At 43.5% G+C, this 19820-nt stretch overlaps 1 protein-coding gene across 3 annotated transcripts in view; it reads left to right on the top strand.

Moving 5' to 3' along the window:
* EFCAB6 (EF-hand calcium binding domain 6) overlaps window positions 1–18850 on the top strand; it is a 108414-nt gene extending 89564 nt beyond the window's left edge. Inside the window, exons 26-31 of one of the 3 annotated variants that reach the window (XM_081911691.1) lie at window positions 6351–6554; window positions 9606–9818; window positions 11570–11747; window positions 13647–13831; window positions 15012–15161; window positions 18610–18850. In XM_081911691.1, coding sequence (XP_081767817.1) covers window positions 6351–6554; window positions 9606–9818; window positions 11570–11747; window positions 13647–13831; window positions 15012–15161; window positions 18610–18732 — 1053 coding nt within the window. In that variant the 3' untranslated portion in view covers window positions 18733–18850. Of the gene's footprint in view, window positions 1–6350; window positions 6555–9605; window positions 9819–11569; window positions 11748–13646; window positions 13832–15011; window positions 15162–18609 lie in introns of those variants that run through there. The other 2 variants (XM_081911692.1, XM_081911693.1) reach the window with 2 other exon arrangements.
* Window positions 18851–19820: the final 970 nt, after the last annotated feature.

Below are 19820 nucleotides of genomic sequence, written 5' to 3'. Positions count from 1 at the left end.
CCCTTGTCAATCGTGACTAGCACCAAGATGCCCTCTTCTATTTATGGTTTTCCAAAGATCTGGATTCACTTTTATCTGCTCTGTCTAGGGCACAACATTGAGAACAGAATTTGTTTTGGTAACTTCTGGTGCTCCTTCTTGTGAGTTCCAGATCTCAGTTTGTGCCACGGCCTGAGGGCATATTCAAGCTTCTCAAAGAGGGTAGACCTATTATTGCATGTGCTGTGGACCCAATCCCCGCCATTGCTGAGTAGACCAGAGCCGATTTGCTGAGTAGAATCATAGAATCATAGAGTTGGAAGGGACCCTGAGGATCATCTAGTCCAACCCTCTCCAATCAGGAATATGTAGCTGTCCCTTACGGGGATTGAACCTGCAACCTTGGTGTTTTCAGCACCATGCTCTAACCAACTGAGCTATCCAGTAGAGGCAGTGAATGCTCCTTAAGAAAGTGTGGTACTAGCAGCTCTTAAGGAAACTTCATAGCCTGACCCAACTTATTTCGTAACTATCATTCTCTGTCAAAGTTGTCATGATAAGCCAACTCCAATATATTCTTGCATTATTTAGATCCATTCCAATCTAGCTTCTGGCCTCATTTTGAGACCAAGAGTGCCCTGATGGTGTGGTCAACTCCTCAGATTAAAAAAGGTTAGTCACCGTTCTTTTAGAATTTTAGCAACTGTACCTTTTCCTTGAGAAACAAAAACTGGCCACATTCATTTATGCCCTGTTTATTTTCATACTGAAATATGTTCTACATGCCTTTGAAGAGAGTTTATGAAATTGACCCAAAATGCTGAGTGGATCTAGCAGGCCGGAGCATAGAACTCTGCTTTTGTGTCATCTGCACTGGTTACCAAAGTGCTGGAAATGAGTATCCAAACATTAGTTTTAAGTCCTAAACAGCCCAGAACCAGAGCTTCTTAAGAATTGCCTCCACTCCCATGAATCTGCCTCACCCCTGAGATAATCTACTGAAGTCCTGCTTGGTGTCCCCCTCCACTGCCTGAGGTGCAGCAGCCGCGCATGAGGGGCATGGCCTTTTTGTGGGACACCCTACCCCAGGAGTGACTGGCCTCATCCTAGCTCGTGTTTCAGCCTGCAACAAGATATTTCAGCAGGTTTTTAAAGGTACACTGTTATAAAACACTTCACTTTCAGTCTGGGGTGGGGGGGAATTCTACCTAGTAAAAATGGCAACAGCCCCACACAAGGAGGAATCAGCAGACTCTGAGAATCCCCAACATATCAAAAACATGAAAAACTCTAGAGAGAAACAAAGGAGGATTTTATAAAGCTTAAAAAAAACCTGGAAGAAATCTGAAATGGTTGTCCTAGGCTTGTATGGGGGTGTGGAAGAAAGTATTGGCCAGTTGGCTTGCTGTTCCATTTCTAGAACATTGTTTCTGTTCTAGCGCTCAGAAAAGGATGAAAGAGGATTTAGCCGCACCCAGAGCCCTGCTCCTTATGGCTTAGCCAGGCTTTGGCAACTGCCCAGCAGTTCTCTTCATTCTCACCCATTCCCGCCTCTCTCCCTATTCAGACGGAAGGCAGAGACAGCCCCCTTCTCCTTGCTGCCGAAGGTCTGAGCATCTTGCAAGGTGAGCAGGAACATCCCCTGCTTGGTCTGGTGGGGAGAGCCTTGGCCCCATTCCGACAGCTCCCCTGCCTTTGCCAGATGGGAAAAGCCAGCCATACACTGACCTGCCTCACCTGCTCACCTGTCAGTCTACTTGTTCGCTCTTGCCCTCCCAATGTCCTCCGTCCTTCCCACTCTCCCTTGCACCTGATCATTTGCCTGCCCATTCATGCTGGGCAAACCCCTCTTCCCCCAGGCACATGCAGAAACAGTATTTTATGATGGAGCCCCATTAGTCTGATATATGGCTTTGCGATTCCCCACTTCGATGGTGATCGGTGTTGTTTTTAATCTGTTTTATCTATCGTTTTCAATTTTGTTTTTCTGTTTGAACAAATATACTGTATGCCCCAGAGTGGCTGGGGAGACCCAGCCAGATGGGCGGGGTACAAATAATAAATTATTATAAATTATTATTATTATAAATGCATTTCATGTATGTCCATCTCATCATTGCCTGTTTCACCCCTTTTAGGGCCTTAGGAATTATCCTTGGAGTTGGCAACAGAATGCTGACTGTTACAGGACTCGTTTTTTGTAGATACTTGACCATTTTAAGTTTAACATATAAATTAATGTAGTATGCTGCTTATTCAAGCATATTACAAAAACCTGATTATTATACATTACACAAAACCTGATCGCTGAGGTATAGGTGGAAACACGTAGCAAAAGTCTCCAGCTCTGATCATTAAAGTATGGAAAATTTACTGAACTAGTAAAGTTGAAGCCTGTGAAGAGATGGGAAATAAATGGCACCTCATAAATAAAAATGCAATTCTCAACTGCAAAAGTGAATAATTAGCATACCCCAGAACCATGCAAGTTTAAAATCCATTTTATGCTTAGAAATAGTTAAATGCATTGAAACTAAGGACGCTTCAGAAGGTCCCACTCCTCCCCCCCCTACACTTAATTCATCACTAGGGTCTTTTGACGATGCTGATGTATGCTAATGAGACTTACATTCTGAATAATTCTATATAGTTCTGATTTAAATGAGATGAGCAAATTGTCAGCTGAATCACAGTTTTTGTTTCTGTTTATCAAGGTCCATAACTGCACTAGTGTATACAGTTGATTTTTAATAAAGCTAGGGTTTTTTCCTCCTTTTTCTTTTCCCTCGACAGTTATTTCTATTTGAATGAGGGTTTTCAAATGCGGGTTAAGTTAGTGGGAAGCCAAATTAATGTTGTGTGTTTTCTTCCTTTCCTAATGCTACCTCTGCAAAGCCTTCCAGAAGGCAGAGAGTATCAAGTAGAGTTGACTCGAGAGAGTCTTTTTACTGTCAGTTTTACTTCTGTAACTGTCTCAAGCATTTCTGGCGTGGTCTGAATGGCTCCCTCAAAAACGTGACAAGTTTTCTTCCAAATCCTGGACACAGTGGGTTGCATCCAACCAGAGTAGACCCATTAAAATTAATGGACCCAAGTTGGTCTGTGCCATTGTTTCCAGTGGGTTTACTTCAATTAGGACTAACACTAGATACGACTTATTAAGTCAGGGAAGGGTAGCCTGCTACCTAAGGCCCAGCCTAATTCCATGCAGCCCTTGGCCTAATTTCATGAATGTTGTAAGTAGAGGGACACAGGAGAACAGTGGACTGGTCGACTACTTTTGGCTCAAAGCCTACCTATCATTCATTTATGGTCCCCTGCCCAGATTACCTCTGAAGGAGTCTGTCAACAGGAAAAAATATGCACACACATATAAGGGGGAAATGTGAGAAAGCCTACAAAAGACTATTCTGTAGCACTGTGTCAAAAACTGTCCTCCAACTTCTTAAAAGATTTCTTCCACTGTGAAAGCAGCTTCAGGTTTTTCGCCTCATTCACTTGTGAATTGCTTTAGAGTTTTGGTAGGTGTAGGTTTAAGTATACCTTATCCCTGTGAGATAACCAAGGGTATCTGTCTATGTTTCTCAGCTTTCTGCAGCCTTTCTGACTGCCATGATCTGAAAAAGATCCATGAGAGGTGTTACCCCATAACATCTTTCCGGGCTTTAATGGTTGTGTGGCACGCCAGAGAGGCTGACTAGCAAGTGCTTAAGATCTGTGCATATTCTCTTTAAGGGAAAGTCCTTCCTTTAACTAAACAATAATTCTACACTTATTTGTAAGCTGAAGGGCTTCACTTGTGAAACCGCCACAGAGAACAGCACCGGACACTTGCTAGGCAGCCTCTTTGCCTCCTCACACTAACAGGAAAGTCCAGCCAAGGAGATCTTTGGTTTTTTTCAGAAAGCACAGGCTCTCAGGAAGGCTGCAAAATGCAGGTCACTGAAGAGATGATTTGTCTATTGAAAGAACTCTCACAAAACTCCACAGCCGCTGTGAAAGTCAGGTGAGTGCAACGGCAAAACCCACCCACAACCCACCCAGGATCATTTCACTGAAATTTCTTCTCCCCTTTGATAATTTTTTAATGCAGTTTCTTATTAATTGATGGAGTGTGGAAATACAGAAGGATTTTTCTGCACAGGGCTAATACACAGTGCCCTGATTCTAGCATAAGAGGTTTAGGGAAACTTTTCAGTAGCTAAGCTTTGCCTGCCTGTCCAAAGTCAGTGGATTTCTCGGTCCAAATGAAGAAGACAGGCAAAGAGGCCTTTAAACATCAGCTCTCCAGGGCTTTTTATACACAAAGGCTCTTTCCTTGCTTTGCCCTGTATGCCAACAGGACCTGCACTGAATGGCTTCCTGGAAACTCTGCCGGGGGGGGGGGGGCTGTTTAAAACTAGCTGGCAGAACGTTGACTCTTCAAGGTTCCAGGACAGTTGAACCGGACAATTGCTGAGTTGCTATAACTCAGTGCCACTAGAGAGGTACAGTCTGGTTCGGAGGAAAAGGGTTTGAAGCGGCAGAATCAGCTGCAGCATTTTGGAAGGAAGAATTCCGGGGCACCTTTGCCTAAAAGGGTCCCCTAACTGCCTGTGAGGGTCTGAGAGGCAGAGGCAAGAGGGGTTGTGTAAGTTAAAAGAACAGGCCAGCTCTCCTTGTGACACGATCCTAAGTGATTGTGGGCTGTGCTGCATGGGGAGTTTGGCACGGCCTGCTGCCTCCTACCCAGTTAAGGAAGGACTGTGATGTTAGCCTTCTCAGAGATGGGGCCCATAGTTTCTCTAGGCCAGGGTCAGCAAGGTTTACCTCGCCTGGGCCAGTTCACTCCAGTGGAGATCCCTCCGTGGGCTGGATGGCGTGTGCGCCCACGATTTCTGGCATCTGCGTCTGCGCAGACATGATTTCTGGCACCACGGAAGCAAGCACCGCTTTAGCACAGCATTCAGGGACTCTCTGAGCGGGCAGCTTGGTTTGGGGGCAGCTCGGGGGCAGGTTAAATGACCCCCGTGGGCTGCTTGTGGCCCATGGCCTTAGGTTGCCGACCCCCGCTCTAGGCGCCCCCCACCGCAGGCCTCCAGTGTTCGCTTAAGAGAGGTCACACCAGAGGTTTTGTGGCCATCGTTGCAGAGGAGACTGAACTCCTGGAAGGAAATTTGTGTAGAACCTTCTGGAAGAGACCTGTTTTAAAAAGATGGTGCAAAAGGCAACACTGATCAGGAAGCCCAGGCTCCACTTATCAGGGAACCCCAACAAAGGAAGTCCCCCTGCTTATAGTTGGGGCTTCAGTGCATATTTGGATCACTGAGGTCCACTATTGCTAGAAAAGGTACATGGTGACGTGAGGGACCTTTTTGCATCCTTCATGTGGATTTCACAGTGGTCCTCTTTTTTGCACAGATACGATGCAGACCTAGCGTGCCAAAAGTCCCATAAAAAAATCAAAATGCTATTATCTTAAGTTTGAATCAGTTACAGGACCAGACTTCGGAAATTCATATATATTTATCTAGATTTTTTCATGTTTCCTGGTATGTTTGTTTTTGAAATGAGGAGGACTACCATTCTGCTGAACCTTCCCCCAAAAGTTCCAGCAAGAATCCTGGTATTAAATGGCTATCACATATACTAAAAGAGCAAGAATTCTACAGCAAACACTTTCCCTGCTCCTTGGATTTTGGTAGTATGGGTCTTTAGCTCCTTTCCCAAATCTGTAGAGTCTTTATCCACCACTGAAATGAATGCTAACTAATGTATACCTGCATCGGTCAGATTCAGTCCTCCTTGCCCTTGGCTTTCACTTCCTCCCTCCTGCTGTCTATATCCACTCCTAGCCTAAAGATCAAGCTTGCATGTTGTTCTAGGCAAGAAACTGTATGTTGCTTATGAAGCACAAGGTTAGGCACATAGTGCTATAGTGATAAAACAATGACATATGGATGAATAGTTAATCTATGTCCCATTCACACACACATACCTCTGGCAGTGGATCCAGAAACTCACAATACTGTGCCATCTGTGTGAATGCCAGGTGTGAGATGGGCAGGATGAGTCAGGTTTGGTTTTATCAGCTAATCACTCTGCTGTTTACCTTGCTCCTTGTATTAACCAAGTGATATTTTTCTTCAAAGGCCTGGGTCCTTGGCTTTAGGTTGCAGCTATTTAATAGAGGGTTTTACATTTTTCTTCACCCAACTGCTTGTCATTTTCTGCAGCACTTTTTAAATACTGTCAAGTCAATTTCATTGGTGCAAAAAATTGAAGGTGACCTTTTCTACAGACCTCTTGGCACGACTTCCTAAATGTTGTCTTTTGTATATTATCAGTAGATCTGTTTGTGATTCCCCCTCCCCCATGTATGTTCCACTTAGACTGAGAGACAGCATAGGAAATTTGCTTGCCGAGATCTGTCCAATCAAGAGGTCTTTGCCCGTATTCAAGAAGTAATAGGCACTCGCTATCAGACCCTTGAAGGGGAGTTTAAAAACGCAGATCGCACAAAAGAAGGCACTGTCTCCAAAGAGGACTTCAGAGATATCTGCAACCGGTGGTTTTTCCTTTTGACCGACGAGCAGGTAAGAAAACTGGTGGGCAGGGACAGTATTTCTCAGAAGGCAAAAGCACACTTTTGTATACAGGAGGAATCTTTGGGAGGGGAGGGGGTGTCAGGAGAGCTGCAAGTTTACGGCTTGAGGATAAAGGTAAGCAGGACAGTAGGAGAGTGCATTTGCTGTGTCTTCTGTGGGTCTTTCCCTGGTCGATCCGTTCACCCTCTTTCTGGACCTGCAGTAATAAATAGGACTTAACATTGTCCCCCAGAAAGCAGCTTAAACAGCTGGAACAAGTGGGCGATAATGTGTCTATGTGTCTGTTATCCTCTCACACATTCAAGGACTGTTCCTCAAACTTTTGATGTAGCAGAAGCATGTCCCCCTACCCAGCTTTAATTTGAATGGGAAGCAAACTTTGCCCTCGTATCCTGGACGTTTCTCCATGCTAGTGAGTGCTGCAGCCTTGCCTTCAGATTGGAATTATTCCTGAGGCACAAGATGGCGACTCCTCTGTGTAAAGCTCATGATGTCGTGTCTCTGCCTCAGGAATGGGGGGAAAGTGAAATCACAATGCCTGACGCAGAGATGTAGCACAGGGCTGATTGGAAGGAGGTAAAGCCAGAGCACTAGGTCATACAGAGCTGCAATGGGCATCCTCTTCTGTGGGGAGCGGGAAAGGGGTCTTATTTAATCATTTGCTCCTTGTGGCACATGAGTAGTTCTCAGATGGTGTGTTAGAGAACCCTAGAGCAGAGTTCAGAAACTCCAACTTTATGCAGTTGTCTCCAGAGCAGCATGGACTTGGAGCGCATGGGAACAGCTCCTATGCTCTTCTGAATAGCTGCCTCTCTGGGACCCGCCTTAGAAAAGCAATCTTTATATGGGCCTTATCTGACATCAAGGAAGCAATGAAATGTTAATTGCAGTTAAGTTTCCGTGTGGCTCAGCTTGTAGCTTCATTTCAGCTGGATCGTAGATAGTTTTCCTTCCCTACTAAGCTGTTGATATTACACACATATCCCAAGCGGACGGCCTTCAACCGGCTGTTAAAATAGTCTCTGCTAACTTAGTGCACAAAGCACTTATAATATTTAATTGATGCTTGTAAAACATGTTGCTATCCTCTGATGAAGTGCGAAGTGTGTTTTGTTTTCTATAATTTATAATATGGCAGAAACTTGGCCAGTGGGGAAAAGTTGAAAAGAAATTCAAAATGTAGGTCTGGCCTTTGAAGTTTAACTGCAACTTGCCACATGCATATCAAAGGCTTAGAGGTGATGAGCTTTCTTCAATGTCTGATATTACTGTTTGTCAGAGAGGGTTTCTTAAAAAAAAAGGGGGGGACTACAGTTTGTACATCTGAAATCTAGAACAAACGGTCTACCTTTCTACTGATTCTACATATATATATATATATATATATATATATATATATATATATATATACATAATTTTCAAATACAAAACAAAATTATACACTCCATACATCTTAGTTGCATCTTATTTCTCTTTTTTCGACTTCCCTCATATTTTAACTTTAAACACATTTCTATTTTGTTATTTATATTATTACTGTAAAACTTCATCCCCTTTTAATATATTTCCCATCACAATGCTTCATTGAAACTTAGAAATGTAATCTGATTATCACTTAATTTTTGCAAATATTCAATAATTTTTTCCCAATCTTCTGTAAATCTTTGATCTTGTCGGTTTTGGATCCTTCCTGTCATTCTGTCCAATTCTGCATAGTCTATCATTTTTGTTCTCCATTCTTCTAACGTAGGTAGCTCCTCTGGTTTCCATTTCTGGGCCATCAATATTCTTGCTGCTGCCACTGCATACAAAAATAACTTCTTTTCTTTCTTATTTATTTCATTGCCTGTAATGCCTAATAAAAATGCTTCTGGTTTCTTAACAAAATTTCAACATTTTCTTCAATTCATTATAAATCATTTCCCAAAAGCTTTTTACTTTCTTACATTCCCACCACATATGATAAAAAGTACCTTCTTTTTCTTTACATTTCCAGCATTTATTACTTATCTTATACATTTTTGCTAGTTTTACCGGTGTTACATACCATCGATACACCATTTTCATCACATTTTCTTTTATAGTTGTACATGCAGTGAATCTTAAACCTTCTTTCCATAATTTTTCCCTTTCTTCCATTTGTATATTATGTCCTAAATCTTTGGCCCAATCAATCATAACTGATTTTACCTCTTCATCCTTTGTACACCATTCTAACAATATCTTGTACATTTTTGCTAAAATTTTAAAATCATTGTTCAATATTTCTCTTTGAAATTTTGATTCTTTATCTTCAAAACCCCTTTGGTGATTTTACATTTCTTAGGAATAAGACACATTGATACTGGCACTTTATTTCCATGCATGCATTCCTGTTATGACAAGCAACTTGCATTGACTCAGTATCGAACATGTTCAGGTGGCAGAATCCCAGATACATAAAAAAGGGGTAACCTGCCCTCTTGCACCAACCCTGTCTCTATTGCTGGTACAGCAACATGCTCACTTGCACACAGCCTTTCTTTATTTGAAACAGTGGCCCTTAAATTAAATTAGGACAGAGACAGCTCAACATGGGGGACCTATGAATGACCCAAACACTTGGTCTGAAGGGCCGTTGGAGGGTCTCCACCTGCACACGATCCTGCACTCAGAGTAACAATCAGGGAAATGGCCATTTGCAGCACAGATCACACACAAGATCAATGGTACAACCTGGGCCCAGCGCCAACACCTAGCACAGCTTCTTTCAGCACCAGGACCTTTAAGAAGTTCAAAAGGTTTTACTTAATGACACTAATTGCTGCATGTCCCACAGGTGCCAGGCAAATGTGTGGCAAGGGCACCACCTGCTTGTGGGCACCAGGCGGTGGTGGTAAGGCGGTGCTGGGCACCTCTTAGTCCTGGCCTGGCCCTGACACAGGCATGCAGAATAAAGTGATGTTTCCAGGGATTCATGAGCCCTGGGTTGACATTCTGCACTGCCTGATACCTTGCTTGGCCTTGCATTTGCTGAAACATGGTTCTCTGCTTCAATAGTTCGAAAACCTCTGGAACACAGTGCCGCTCGACGTGAATGGAAGATTGAAATACCCTGGATTCTTGAGAAAGTTCATTCTGGAAGTGGAAATGCCAGATACACCCCCCGCCAACCACCCAGAGAACCCCAGCAAGCCTGCCACAGCAGCTGAGCCCGGACCACAGCTACCGTCACGGCCTCAAACAGCATATTCTCCCTCATCTCCAAAGAAAGTAAGTGCTTCATGGCCAAAGCCAGAACACAGGAAGTAGAACCCTGGCTCTTTATTAAAAAACTTATCCCATTTCTATCTGACTCATCCTTCAAGGTGTTCGCTTGGGACAGGGGGCACACACCTGGTCTATTAGGCTTTCACAGCAACATGCAAGGTAGGTTAAAGTGAAAGACAGTGACTAGCCCAAGGCCATCCAGGGAATTTTGTGGCTAAAGAGGAATTGGAGCCCAGGTCTTCACATTCCATGTCCAACACATTTTATTGGGTTTGCACAACTTGTGACTCATAAAGCCCAGGAGCAGTTTGATGAACCTGTTTTTGTTGTCTGTCTAGGACTGGGGGGGGGGGGAGAGACTGGGTGGTGTGGTGGTGGCTGCCAAACCACGACATCTGTCTGTGTTGCAAGTTGTGCAGGCCTGCTCCATCCTCTGCCCTACTCAACCGCAGGGTGGATTGATGGTCCATCCTCCCTCTGATTTTCCCAACTCAGAACAGCATTTATGGGCCAAAAATGGCTATCAAGATGCATTGGTGTAAAAGGGTCAAGGTATTTATGGAAATGTATGAACCAGAAAACTGTTGAAACAACTAACGGTAGATTGCTTGGAAAACACCTTAAGTTAGCTGATGGTAGTTAATCATGGAAAACCTGCTTTTCCATGATTAACTTTTTTAAACTGCATTCTTTGTCTTGATCAGTAGCCTTGGTAAGTAAGAGATCATAAGAGTAAGCACCCACGGAAAGGAACCACAAAGGATTCTGTCTAGGTGCAATTGAACTCCCAACACTCATCCCTAGCCAGTGGTCAGGGGTGATGGGAGTTACATCTGAAGGATACCACATTGACTCCCCACCTCTTTAAGAACAAAGGAAAAACAGCCATTATTAAATTTGTCCAAGGGTTGCCGCGCACACAAACACTTTTCTGCACTAGGTTTCTCTGCCTATGATGATTGGCAGGTGAATATGTCAATTGGCTCCATCAAGAAGACTGCGCTGACTAGCAGTAGCACTCCACAATCTCTTAGGAATGGATAATCTTCAGGCCTGGTACCTGAGGTCCTTTCAGGTAGGGGGTGTGGGGCTGAACTCATAAATTTCAGCTTCCACTTATAACAAGTGGTGCTGTTGATTTCATATTTCATGGCTTGGAAATACAGGTCTCCTTGGCTCATAATCTGCCATCACATGGAGAGTGAGTACTATGAGGCTGGAGGTTCTTCTGGAGGTTGGGCTTCAATCTAAGCCAGAGAAAAGGAATCCTGCCTCCCTTTTCGCACGCCTTTGCCCCAATCCTTTCTTCTCCACTTGCTTGCTGCTTCAGTAGTGATGGGAGGGGAAGAAGGGAGGGATGTCTCTCTACTGCAGTGCTGGAGAAACTGCATTTCCCAAGTCCTGCAGCCAGTGCTAATTTTCTAGAAAAAGAGGTGCCGGAACTCACCACGAACACTCTCAGAATGGCAATGGCACCCACCTGAGGGGCCGGAACTGAAAAAAAGCCATGCAGAATGCCAGGAGCCAGGGAGAAGAGGATGAGGAGACAGCGTTGCTCAGAAGAGCTTCCCTGGTGGATCAGGCCTTTTTGAGTTCTGAACCTTGGTTAAAAGATGTTCATTATTTCAATTTTCAAAATGAAGATTCAAATAAGAAACCATCATCAAATGTCTACAGATTTAGAAATCTATTCACTTGGCACTCCTTTTTTGTCTTCAGTTGCAAGTTGGTCAAAATCTTCCTCTTAATTTTAGGCCCCAGCAGGCAGCAGGCCTTCTACTGCAGCAGTTCATACTCCACCTATTCTGAACTGCAAACCGATTGAAGGTAAAATCCGAAAAGGTGTTCAGCACTGCTGGAGACAAATCCTGAAGGAATGTAGAGAGAAGGATGTGGACCACGTGGGAGAAGTTGCAGTAGAAGATTTTTTAGGTTGGTTGTTTTCTTAAATCTTTATTAGTGATCCTGCCTAGGTAAAGAAGTGGAAGCAGAAACAGCTGTCAGACCAGAAGGAGATTCTGGCATGTCCTTCAAATACAAGTTGTGTGAATGAAATTTCACATTGTGAAGCTGGCCCATTCACTTCACTGCTCTTAGATGTCAGCCCTTTAGCACAGTGATTTCTAGAAATGGCAATTTGGCAAGACAGTCTGTAAAATAGAAGAAGTACTCTCACATGAAGCTTTACTGGGGCATACTAATCTAATTTGATATGTGTGTTTATTTGCTTCATTTATATTTTACATAATAAATTTGTCTTTTCCCAACTTCTCGCCCCATTTTCCATGGTGTTTTAATTTCCCACCCCCTCTGCACAATGCCTTCTGTTTCCTAAACCAGCACATCAATACTGTATTCTCTAATTCCTTATGTTTCTCATATTTCAAATCCTCCTTGCGAGTTCATCAAACTGTAATACAATATAGTTCTAAAAGGGCTTCCATTCTTCCACAAAGAGAATCATTGTTAGATTCACTTGTTTTGGCTGCTAACTTTGCCAATTCTGCATAGTCCATCACCTTACTTATCCATTCATCTTTGGAGGAAACTTCTCCCTACCATTTTTTTGTGTTTGGAGAATCCTAGCTGCTGTTGTTACATACATAGACCATTCATTTATATTTTAGATAACAGCAGCAAAAGAAAATAAATCACCATCCCTCCCAACCTACTTTAGTCAGCAAACACTTAGTGGAATAAAAAGGTCATAAAGCTTCTTTGTTATATACCACTTGGATGGATGTGACAAGGATATGATGGCAGCCAACATGTTTCTTTTATCACGGTCCTATCCCTTTCATGTAAGAAGCAAGCAGGGGGCCTGACTTTAGAAAAGTGTGTTCAGTTGAAGGAGCCATTCCGACAATATTGTACGGTTGGTAACCCAAAGTTCTCCACTTTTGCCACCCAACGCAGCCCCCGGATTGTAAAAGTTGGGAGAAAAGAGTGGAAGGGATTGAGGATGGGGAGGTAAGTCAGAGGAGCTGAGGTCTCCTTACCCATGCAGCCCTTTCCAGGTTGCTTTGTGAACAGGGCAGACATACGATTCAACAAATGTGGCTTCCACCATCCCTTCTGGTTTGACCTTCTGCAGCACATCTCTGAGACCAAATCTATTACTGTGTGTCACAGGGTGTGAAAACAGTAGCTCAAGCCCTGGTTCACATAACTCTATGACGTCACTGCTGCAGGAGACTGGGGGGGGGGGAAATCAGTGGAGTCTGTTGAAATGTTCAGCTGTCCTTTCTCCAGTGCAGAGGAAGCATGTACAGCCCTGAGGTTTATGAATGCTCTAATATTTAGAATGTAAAAAATATTTTAGAAGTAAAAAAGGTAAAGGGACCCCTGACCATTACGTCCAGTCACGGACGACTCCGGGGTTGCGGCGCTCATCTCGCTTTACTGGCCAAGGGAGCTGGCGTACAGCTTCCGGGTCATGTGGCCGGCATGACTAATCCGCTTCTGGTGAACCAGAGCAGCGCACGGAAACGCCGTTTACCTTCCCACCAGAGCGGTACCTATTTATCTACTTGCACTTTGACATGCTTTCGAACTGCTAGGTTGACAGGAGCAGGGACTGAGCAACGGGAGCTCACCCCATCGCAGGGATTCGAACCGCTGACCTGATCGGCAAGCCCTAGGCTCTGTGGTTTAGACCACAGCACCACCCGTGTCCCTCTAATGAAGTACTGAACCTCAACAATGTGAGCCTATGTTATTCATCAGATTTGGCTTGCTGCATTACCCAAAATTAATTGTCACTTTGATGTGCACGTGTAAAGCATGGTTGTTTATCATGTTGTTTACTCTGTACACCTATGTTTATTTCAGCTATACTGGAAAAATTTAATTTGAATTTAACCAAAGAAGAAAGTAAACAACTCATAACAAAATATGATTTCAATAGTGTTGGCAAATTTGCCTACTGTGACTTCCTTCAAAGTTGTGTGCTGCTGTTTAAATTCCAAGATGTGACTCCTCTGCAAAGGATTGTAATCCAAAATCCACGAGTACAGGTAAATGTTCTCTGGCTACCTGAGGAGATTCTGATGCCCAAGGAGATGGCACTGAGGGAGACAAGTCCAGGGCAATTCTAACCCTTCATATTGTGTAATAACAGGACATTTGTCTCTCATTTGCTGCACTTAATTCCTATTCTTGCCTTCATGGTTGTAACTGTTTAGGGGAATATAATAGTTTTTGGGTGTGTTTTTTAAAAAGTACTCAGGCCATAATAAACATGAGGAAATGTGGTATTTTCGCTGGGGAGGTTTAAAATGCAAGTTTCCCCACAATTAAATAAAATACACATATTGATACAAAACCAGGAATTATAACAATAGTATTCTGCCCATATCTGTTTCTCTAGTATGCCACAATGTGTGTACCGGTTCTCAAAATACTTTCTTTGCACAACCTTGAAACCTTTTCCTGCAGCGCGTACTCCCCATGTCATCTTCTCTGTGCCTGCCATTTGCTAAGTTTCCGTCAGACTTCCTCCTCTGGGAGCTGGGCTGGCATCAGGTGTTGGCATTGCTGGGCAGCTGGTGAAGCCCACTTCTAGGTAAGGGGCCCCATTGCCAATCTCTGGAGCCCTCTGGCAGCGGCGTAGGAAGGGGGCAGGGGGGGAAGGTCTGCCCCAGGTGTCATCCCGGGGGGGTGTGACAAAATCCCTCTGGGCAGATTACCGCCATTCCAATCGCACCCCCTGGGCGGATTGCCCCACCCCCGGGTGCATGGCACGTGCGCCGCTCCGGTTGCCCAAGCGGCTATCTCCATCGCTGCCCTCTGGCTCTGCTCTTCCCGCTTCTCCTTGCTGCTTGTCAAAATAAATATTCCCATTTGCTTGACCTGAGTATACCTGGATTTCTGTTTAAGGCTTCCCAAAGGAGTACATGCAGATGACAACCGCTAAGGCTCTTGTTCAGGGGTTCAGCCCATGGACATGCGTGTGTCAGCGCAGATGTCTACAGTAGGAAAGTCTGTTTGTGAAGCGTTGCACAGAGCGGCTGGGGAAACCCAGCCAGATGGGCAGGGTATAAATAATAAAATTAGTAGTACTACTAGTATTAGTAGATGTTCACAGAGCAGAGCACTCAGGTGTGGGGCCTGCACTGGTCTCACTGACCTTTTCTTCACACACACAATGCCTGAATAGGTCTTCAAGAGCAATGATCTTCTCCACCTCTTTCTCAGAATCCCCGTGGGCCACAAACACCGACCTTTTTCAATGCAATGATGAGGATTCAGCCCCAGATCCTTCACTGCTGGAGGCCGATGAGGCGAACCTTCAAGTATTATGACGAAAGTGGGACTGGACAGCTCAGCGTTCAGGATTTCAGACAGGTGACGGTTGACAGAACAATGTTAAATGCATTCACTGGCTAGCCTTAAGCAACTTGTGGCAAGGGAGCTGATATCCCGCCTTTCATGAAGAAGCTCAAGGTGGTGGCCATAGAGGTCCCTCCTTCACATCCACCCTGTGAGCCAGGTTAGGCTGCAAGCAAGAGTCTGGCCCAAGGTCACCCAGAGTGAGGATTCAAATCCACACACTTTGGTGATCAGATGGAGCCTTGCTTTGGAGTGCTGAAGTCCAGAAGCCGGCTAGAAAAAGCAGGGCCTTTTCAGTTATGGCCACTTCTCCTTTTTTTAAGGAGGCAAATGAAAATACCTTTACTCCATAAATGAGGTAGCTAATTCCTAATTGCTGTCTTCACATTTAGATTCTTGCTGATCAGCTTACTAGTTTGATGCATGGTCTTAATTTCAAATGTTATTGTATTTCGGTTACACATACACACAGCAGAAGCCCATTACCCAGAGGTTGATGGATTAAAACCATCCTCTGCTAGCCTGGAACACATATATGTAGACCAGTATTCACACAACCCCAAGTGAATGAAGAGTCCCTTTAGCCAGAAGGCAAAGGAAGGCACCAGCTCATGTAACTTTCAAGCATTCAACTTGAGCCTCAGAGAGAATTGAAGCAAATGGTGCTTTTCTCAGCATTGCATGACAAACTATAACTGCTAAATTCCCTTTTCCACGCAACTATCCATATGATGTCACCTGTGGCCCCCATGTAGGGCCCCCTGTGGCCCTGTTCAGTTTTTTCTTTATTTTGGACATTATTTGTGTTTTTTGCTAAGGCAGGTGGGTGTAAGAATTATATTGAATTTCATTATTCTTTCTCACCCCGTGAGAGTGGAACAGAGATTCCTCAAGGAAAATGGAAAGGGGTAAGCCATGAGGAGTCCTATATATCTTGTGTTGTATATTTTTAATAATTGTGGAGGTGGGTCTCCCTGAGGAGCCAGCGCACTGCAGAACACCTTCACAGGCTCTCTGAGCACAATTTGCGTTTGCATATCGACAGGACGAGGTAGTAGAGTTAAATATGTGGGGTTTCTTTGCCTCTTTATTTTTCAACACCTGCTCCACCTCATAATCCAAACAGGACCTCAGGGGAGCTCAAAAAACCAGCATCAAAATAAAAGATTAGTAGTTAAAAGAAAATATTTTTTAATTTGATTTTATAGATTTACATACGGCCTTTCAGTATGAATCCAAGAAGGTTTACAACAGGCAATAGAGACAATGAAAGCAGCAACATGGCAAGCAGATAAAATAGTAGCTTAAATCAGTCACATCAGATATTTAAAACCCTGGGCAAATCTAAAGTTCTTCACTTGGTGATGGCTATACACACACACACACACACACATATACACATATACATATGCAAATTGCAAATATGCAAATGACGCCATTCATGCAGCTAGCAATTGCATGAATGGTGTTTTAAAAGTAAATTCCATGTGTGCGGTAGGAAGGTTTTAACCCTTTGCCACCACAACTGAGTCCCCATCTGGATCAGGCTTCTGCGCTTGAAATTTGCTTTTAAATGGTGTTACATTGAAGTTGCTCAACTACCAATGAGACATGTTGTCATTAACCACTTAGTAGTTTTACTAACCTCTTTGTTTTTGTTTCCTGTCAATCTTCAAAGGTGATTCCACTTCTAACACACCATATGTAAATAATAAGCATCTCCTAAAAACCACCACAAAACGAATATTTCCTTCTCCTAACACGAAAGACAGAGCATCCATGGAATTCACCCAGAACATTCGGGGGGGGGGAACAAGAAGTTTTAACCAATCACCTTAAGCTACAATGAGTGTCAGCTACACATCTAAGCCTTTGTTGGATTTTCACCTTTGTCTTTAAAATGAAAGTTTCAGCCACTCTCTGGGAGGATTCTCAACTTTTGATTTCACAAATCCTGGCTTCTTGGTTAGGTTTAGTGTAGAGCCCAGGCAGGTAAAAAGGTAAAGGTACCCCTGCCCGTACGGGCCAGTCATGTCCGACTCTGGGGTTGTGCGCCCATCTCACTTAAGAGGCCGGGGGCCAGCGCTGTCCGGAGACACTTCCGGGTCACGTGGCCAGCGTGACGAAGCTGCTCTGGCGAGCCAGCACAGCACATGGAAACGAAACGCCGTTTACCTTCCCGCTATATAAAGCGGTACCTATTTATCTACTTGCACTTAAGGGTGCTTCCGAACTGCTAGGTGGGCAGGAGCTGGGACCGAACGATGGGAGCTCACCCCGCCGCGGGGATTCGAACCGCCGACCATGCGATCGGCAAGTCCTAGGTGCTGAGGTTTTACCTACAGCACCACCCGCGTCGCCCAGGCAGGTAGAGCAACAGAAAACTTTGGCAATCTGTGGCAAAATCTGGAGAGATCTGACAGGTTGGAGGTGGAATCAAGGCTTTGGTGGCTACTTGTTTGTTGCCAAAAGCATCAGCAAAGATTTGCATAAAATGGGTATGTGTAAACATATGGATGGAAGCAAAATTATAAATAATTCCTATACTTTAAACAGAAATACAACACATCTTACCACTGTGGGGAAGACTGCAGCCAAGTCACCTGTGTGCCTGCTCAGTTTGTGGTTGACATCCTAATTATTGATGGGACAATTCCAGGGCTTTAAACCAGACTTAGATGTCACAGCCCTTCAAATAGAGGATGTCCTCTGAAAAGTAGTATACTGTCCTAATCAGGGCATGATCTGGAAAGTTATGGAAGAAGAACCTAGCTTCTTAGCATATCTGCTTCTAGAATGTTCTCTGATTTCAGTAGTGTTAGACCAGTGTTCCCCACAGGAAAGCATGGAAGTAAAATCAGACATGTTACGCATGTGCACATTTGAAAACTGATTGTGCAAAGTTTCCCAGACGTTTGTCTATCAATGTCTGAAGACACAAACACACACCACAGCCACATGCTACAATTTTGCCACAAACACAGTGTAACACTGATGATTCCCATAGCAATTGTGAATACGTAGTTGGGTCAACAGTAGGGTGGACTGTGTGTGCTCTTGCAGGCTCTATGCACTAAAAATGTGCATCAGTTTTGTATTAGTTTCACTTTCATGGCTTTCCCCAAAGAATGTTGGGAACTGTGGCTGGGCGAGAGGTGCTACAAATTCTCGTACTGATCACACAGAACTGTAACTTCCAGGAGGAGCAAAACCAGAACCAGTCTGCAGTGCAAACTGAACGCATCATATTGCGCTTGGCCTAATTCACAAATTGCCCCACACCCTTGATGGGGGTTGCCATGGGAACATTAGGTAGAAAATAACTCCAGGTATTCTATACGAGGCAGTTTTGCTTAACTGAATTGTGTGGATGTTTCAGTTCTGTGTTGGTTGCCTGTTGCTAACTTTCCTGGGTTGTTCCTAATTAACGATAAGCAATGTCAGTTTTCTGTGTCTTCTGCAGGTGCTCCGCAAGTATGGCATTGACTTGTCTGAAGAGGAGTTCTTTCACATACTGGAATATTATGACAAAGGATTAACTTCCAAAATCTCCTACAATGAATTCCTCAAAGCATTCCTGCATTGAAAAGAAAAGAAAAGAAAAAGGAAGCCTTCTCTCCAATCTTGAAGAATCATTAGGCAGGAGAGATGTGATTACTGAAATATATGTCCTCATTTTAATCTAATAAAACTATATAAATTCACCCCCTTGGTTAACAGTGTATCAGCAATCTTATAATTCCTTCGCAATGCAAACTGGTGATGGTGTCTGGTGAAGTAAATCTTCAGTAGTTGGGGCTATTAATTTTCTCATAATCCATTTAGCAGGGAAAACTGAAAACAATTAAAGTGACGGTTTTGAGGTTCTTAATTGGCATCTCAGAAAGCAATAACTTTATTTTTTCAATTAAAGGGCATTATTAAGAAAAGGAACTTTTAATTTATATTTTAAAAGGCACACTTCTCAATTTTATTTGCTGCCAATTTCTAAATGGATTATACCTAATGCAATTTTCTTCATTATTCTGAAATTGGAAGCCTCAGAATTCAGTGGCAAAAACTCAGCAGAGTTAGGTGTGCTCACTGAAATTTTTTAGGCACAATTCCAAGTGCCAGTCCTAATTTGTAAAGTCCTTAAAGAACTTGGGGCCTGTATGGATAAGAAGCAACACCCAAATGCCCTTATTAAAGCTCAAACTGCATGTTTATCAGCAGCCCAGATTCTTGAAGCTGAGACTTTCACCCAAGTGGCCAGGGGTGATTTGAAGCAAGTTAAGTGGTGGGCATTTTATGAAGAGACTTGGGACACGAGATCCAGATGAGATTCAACATGAAGGAATCCATGCTAGCTAATGTAAAATCAGCTGGTTTGGAAGGTTTTTTTTTTGTACAATATTGTTGGAATTTACCCCCCTCTATCTAAGTTATCAGTTTTAGAATTAAGCAAATGATTCTTGCTGGAGATGCAGATATGTTGCATCTGTCCAGTAATGCATTCTTTTTGGACCAATATGTTGGATCCGATTAAGGAAGTGGCCAGCTGTTCCAATAATACAGAATCCCAGAATAGTGTTATTACGTTATCTTAAGGTCTTGGCTGGTGGCATCAATCAAGTTGTTGTAAATTTACTTACAGCTGTAAAAAAAGTGCATAACAGCAAAATGTAAGAAAAT

Source organism: Podarcis melisellensis (assembly GCF_964234715.1).
Source record: "Podarcis melisellensis genome assembly, chromosome: 5".
In the NCBI taxonomy this organism is placed as follows: domain Eukaryota; kingdom Metazoa; phylum Chordata; class Lepidosauria; order Squamata; family Lacertidae; genus Podarcis; species Podarcis melisellensis.
The sequence above is the reverse complement of the archived record's forward strand: the minus strand, read 5'-3'. Positions and strand labels throughout refer to the sequence as shown.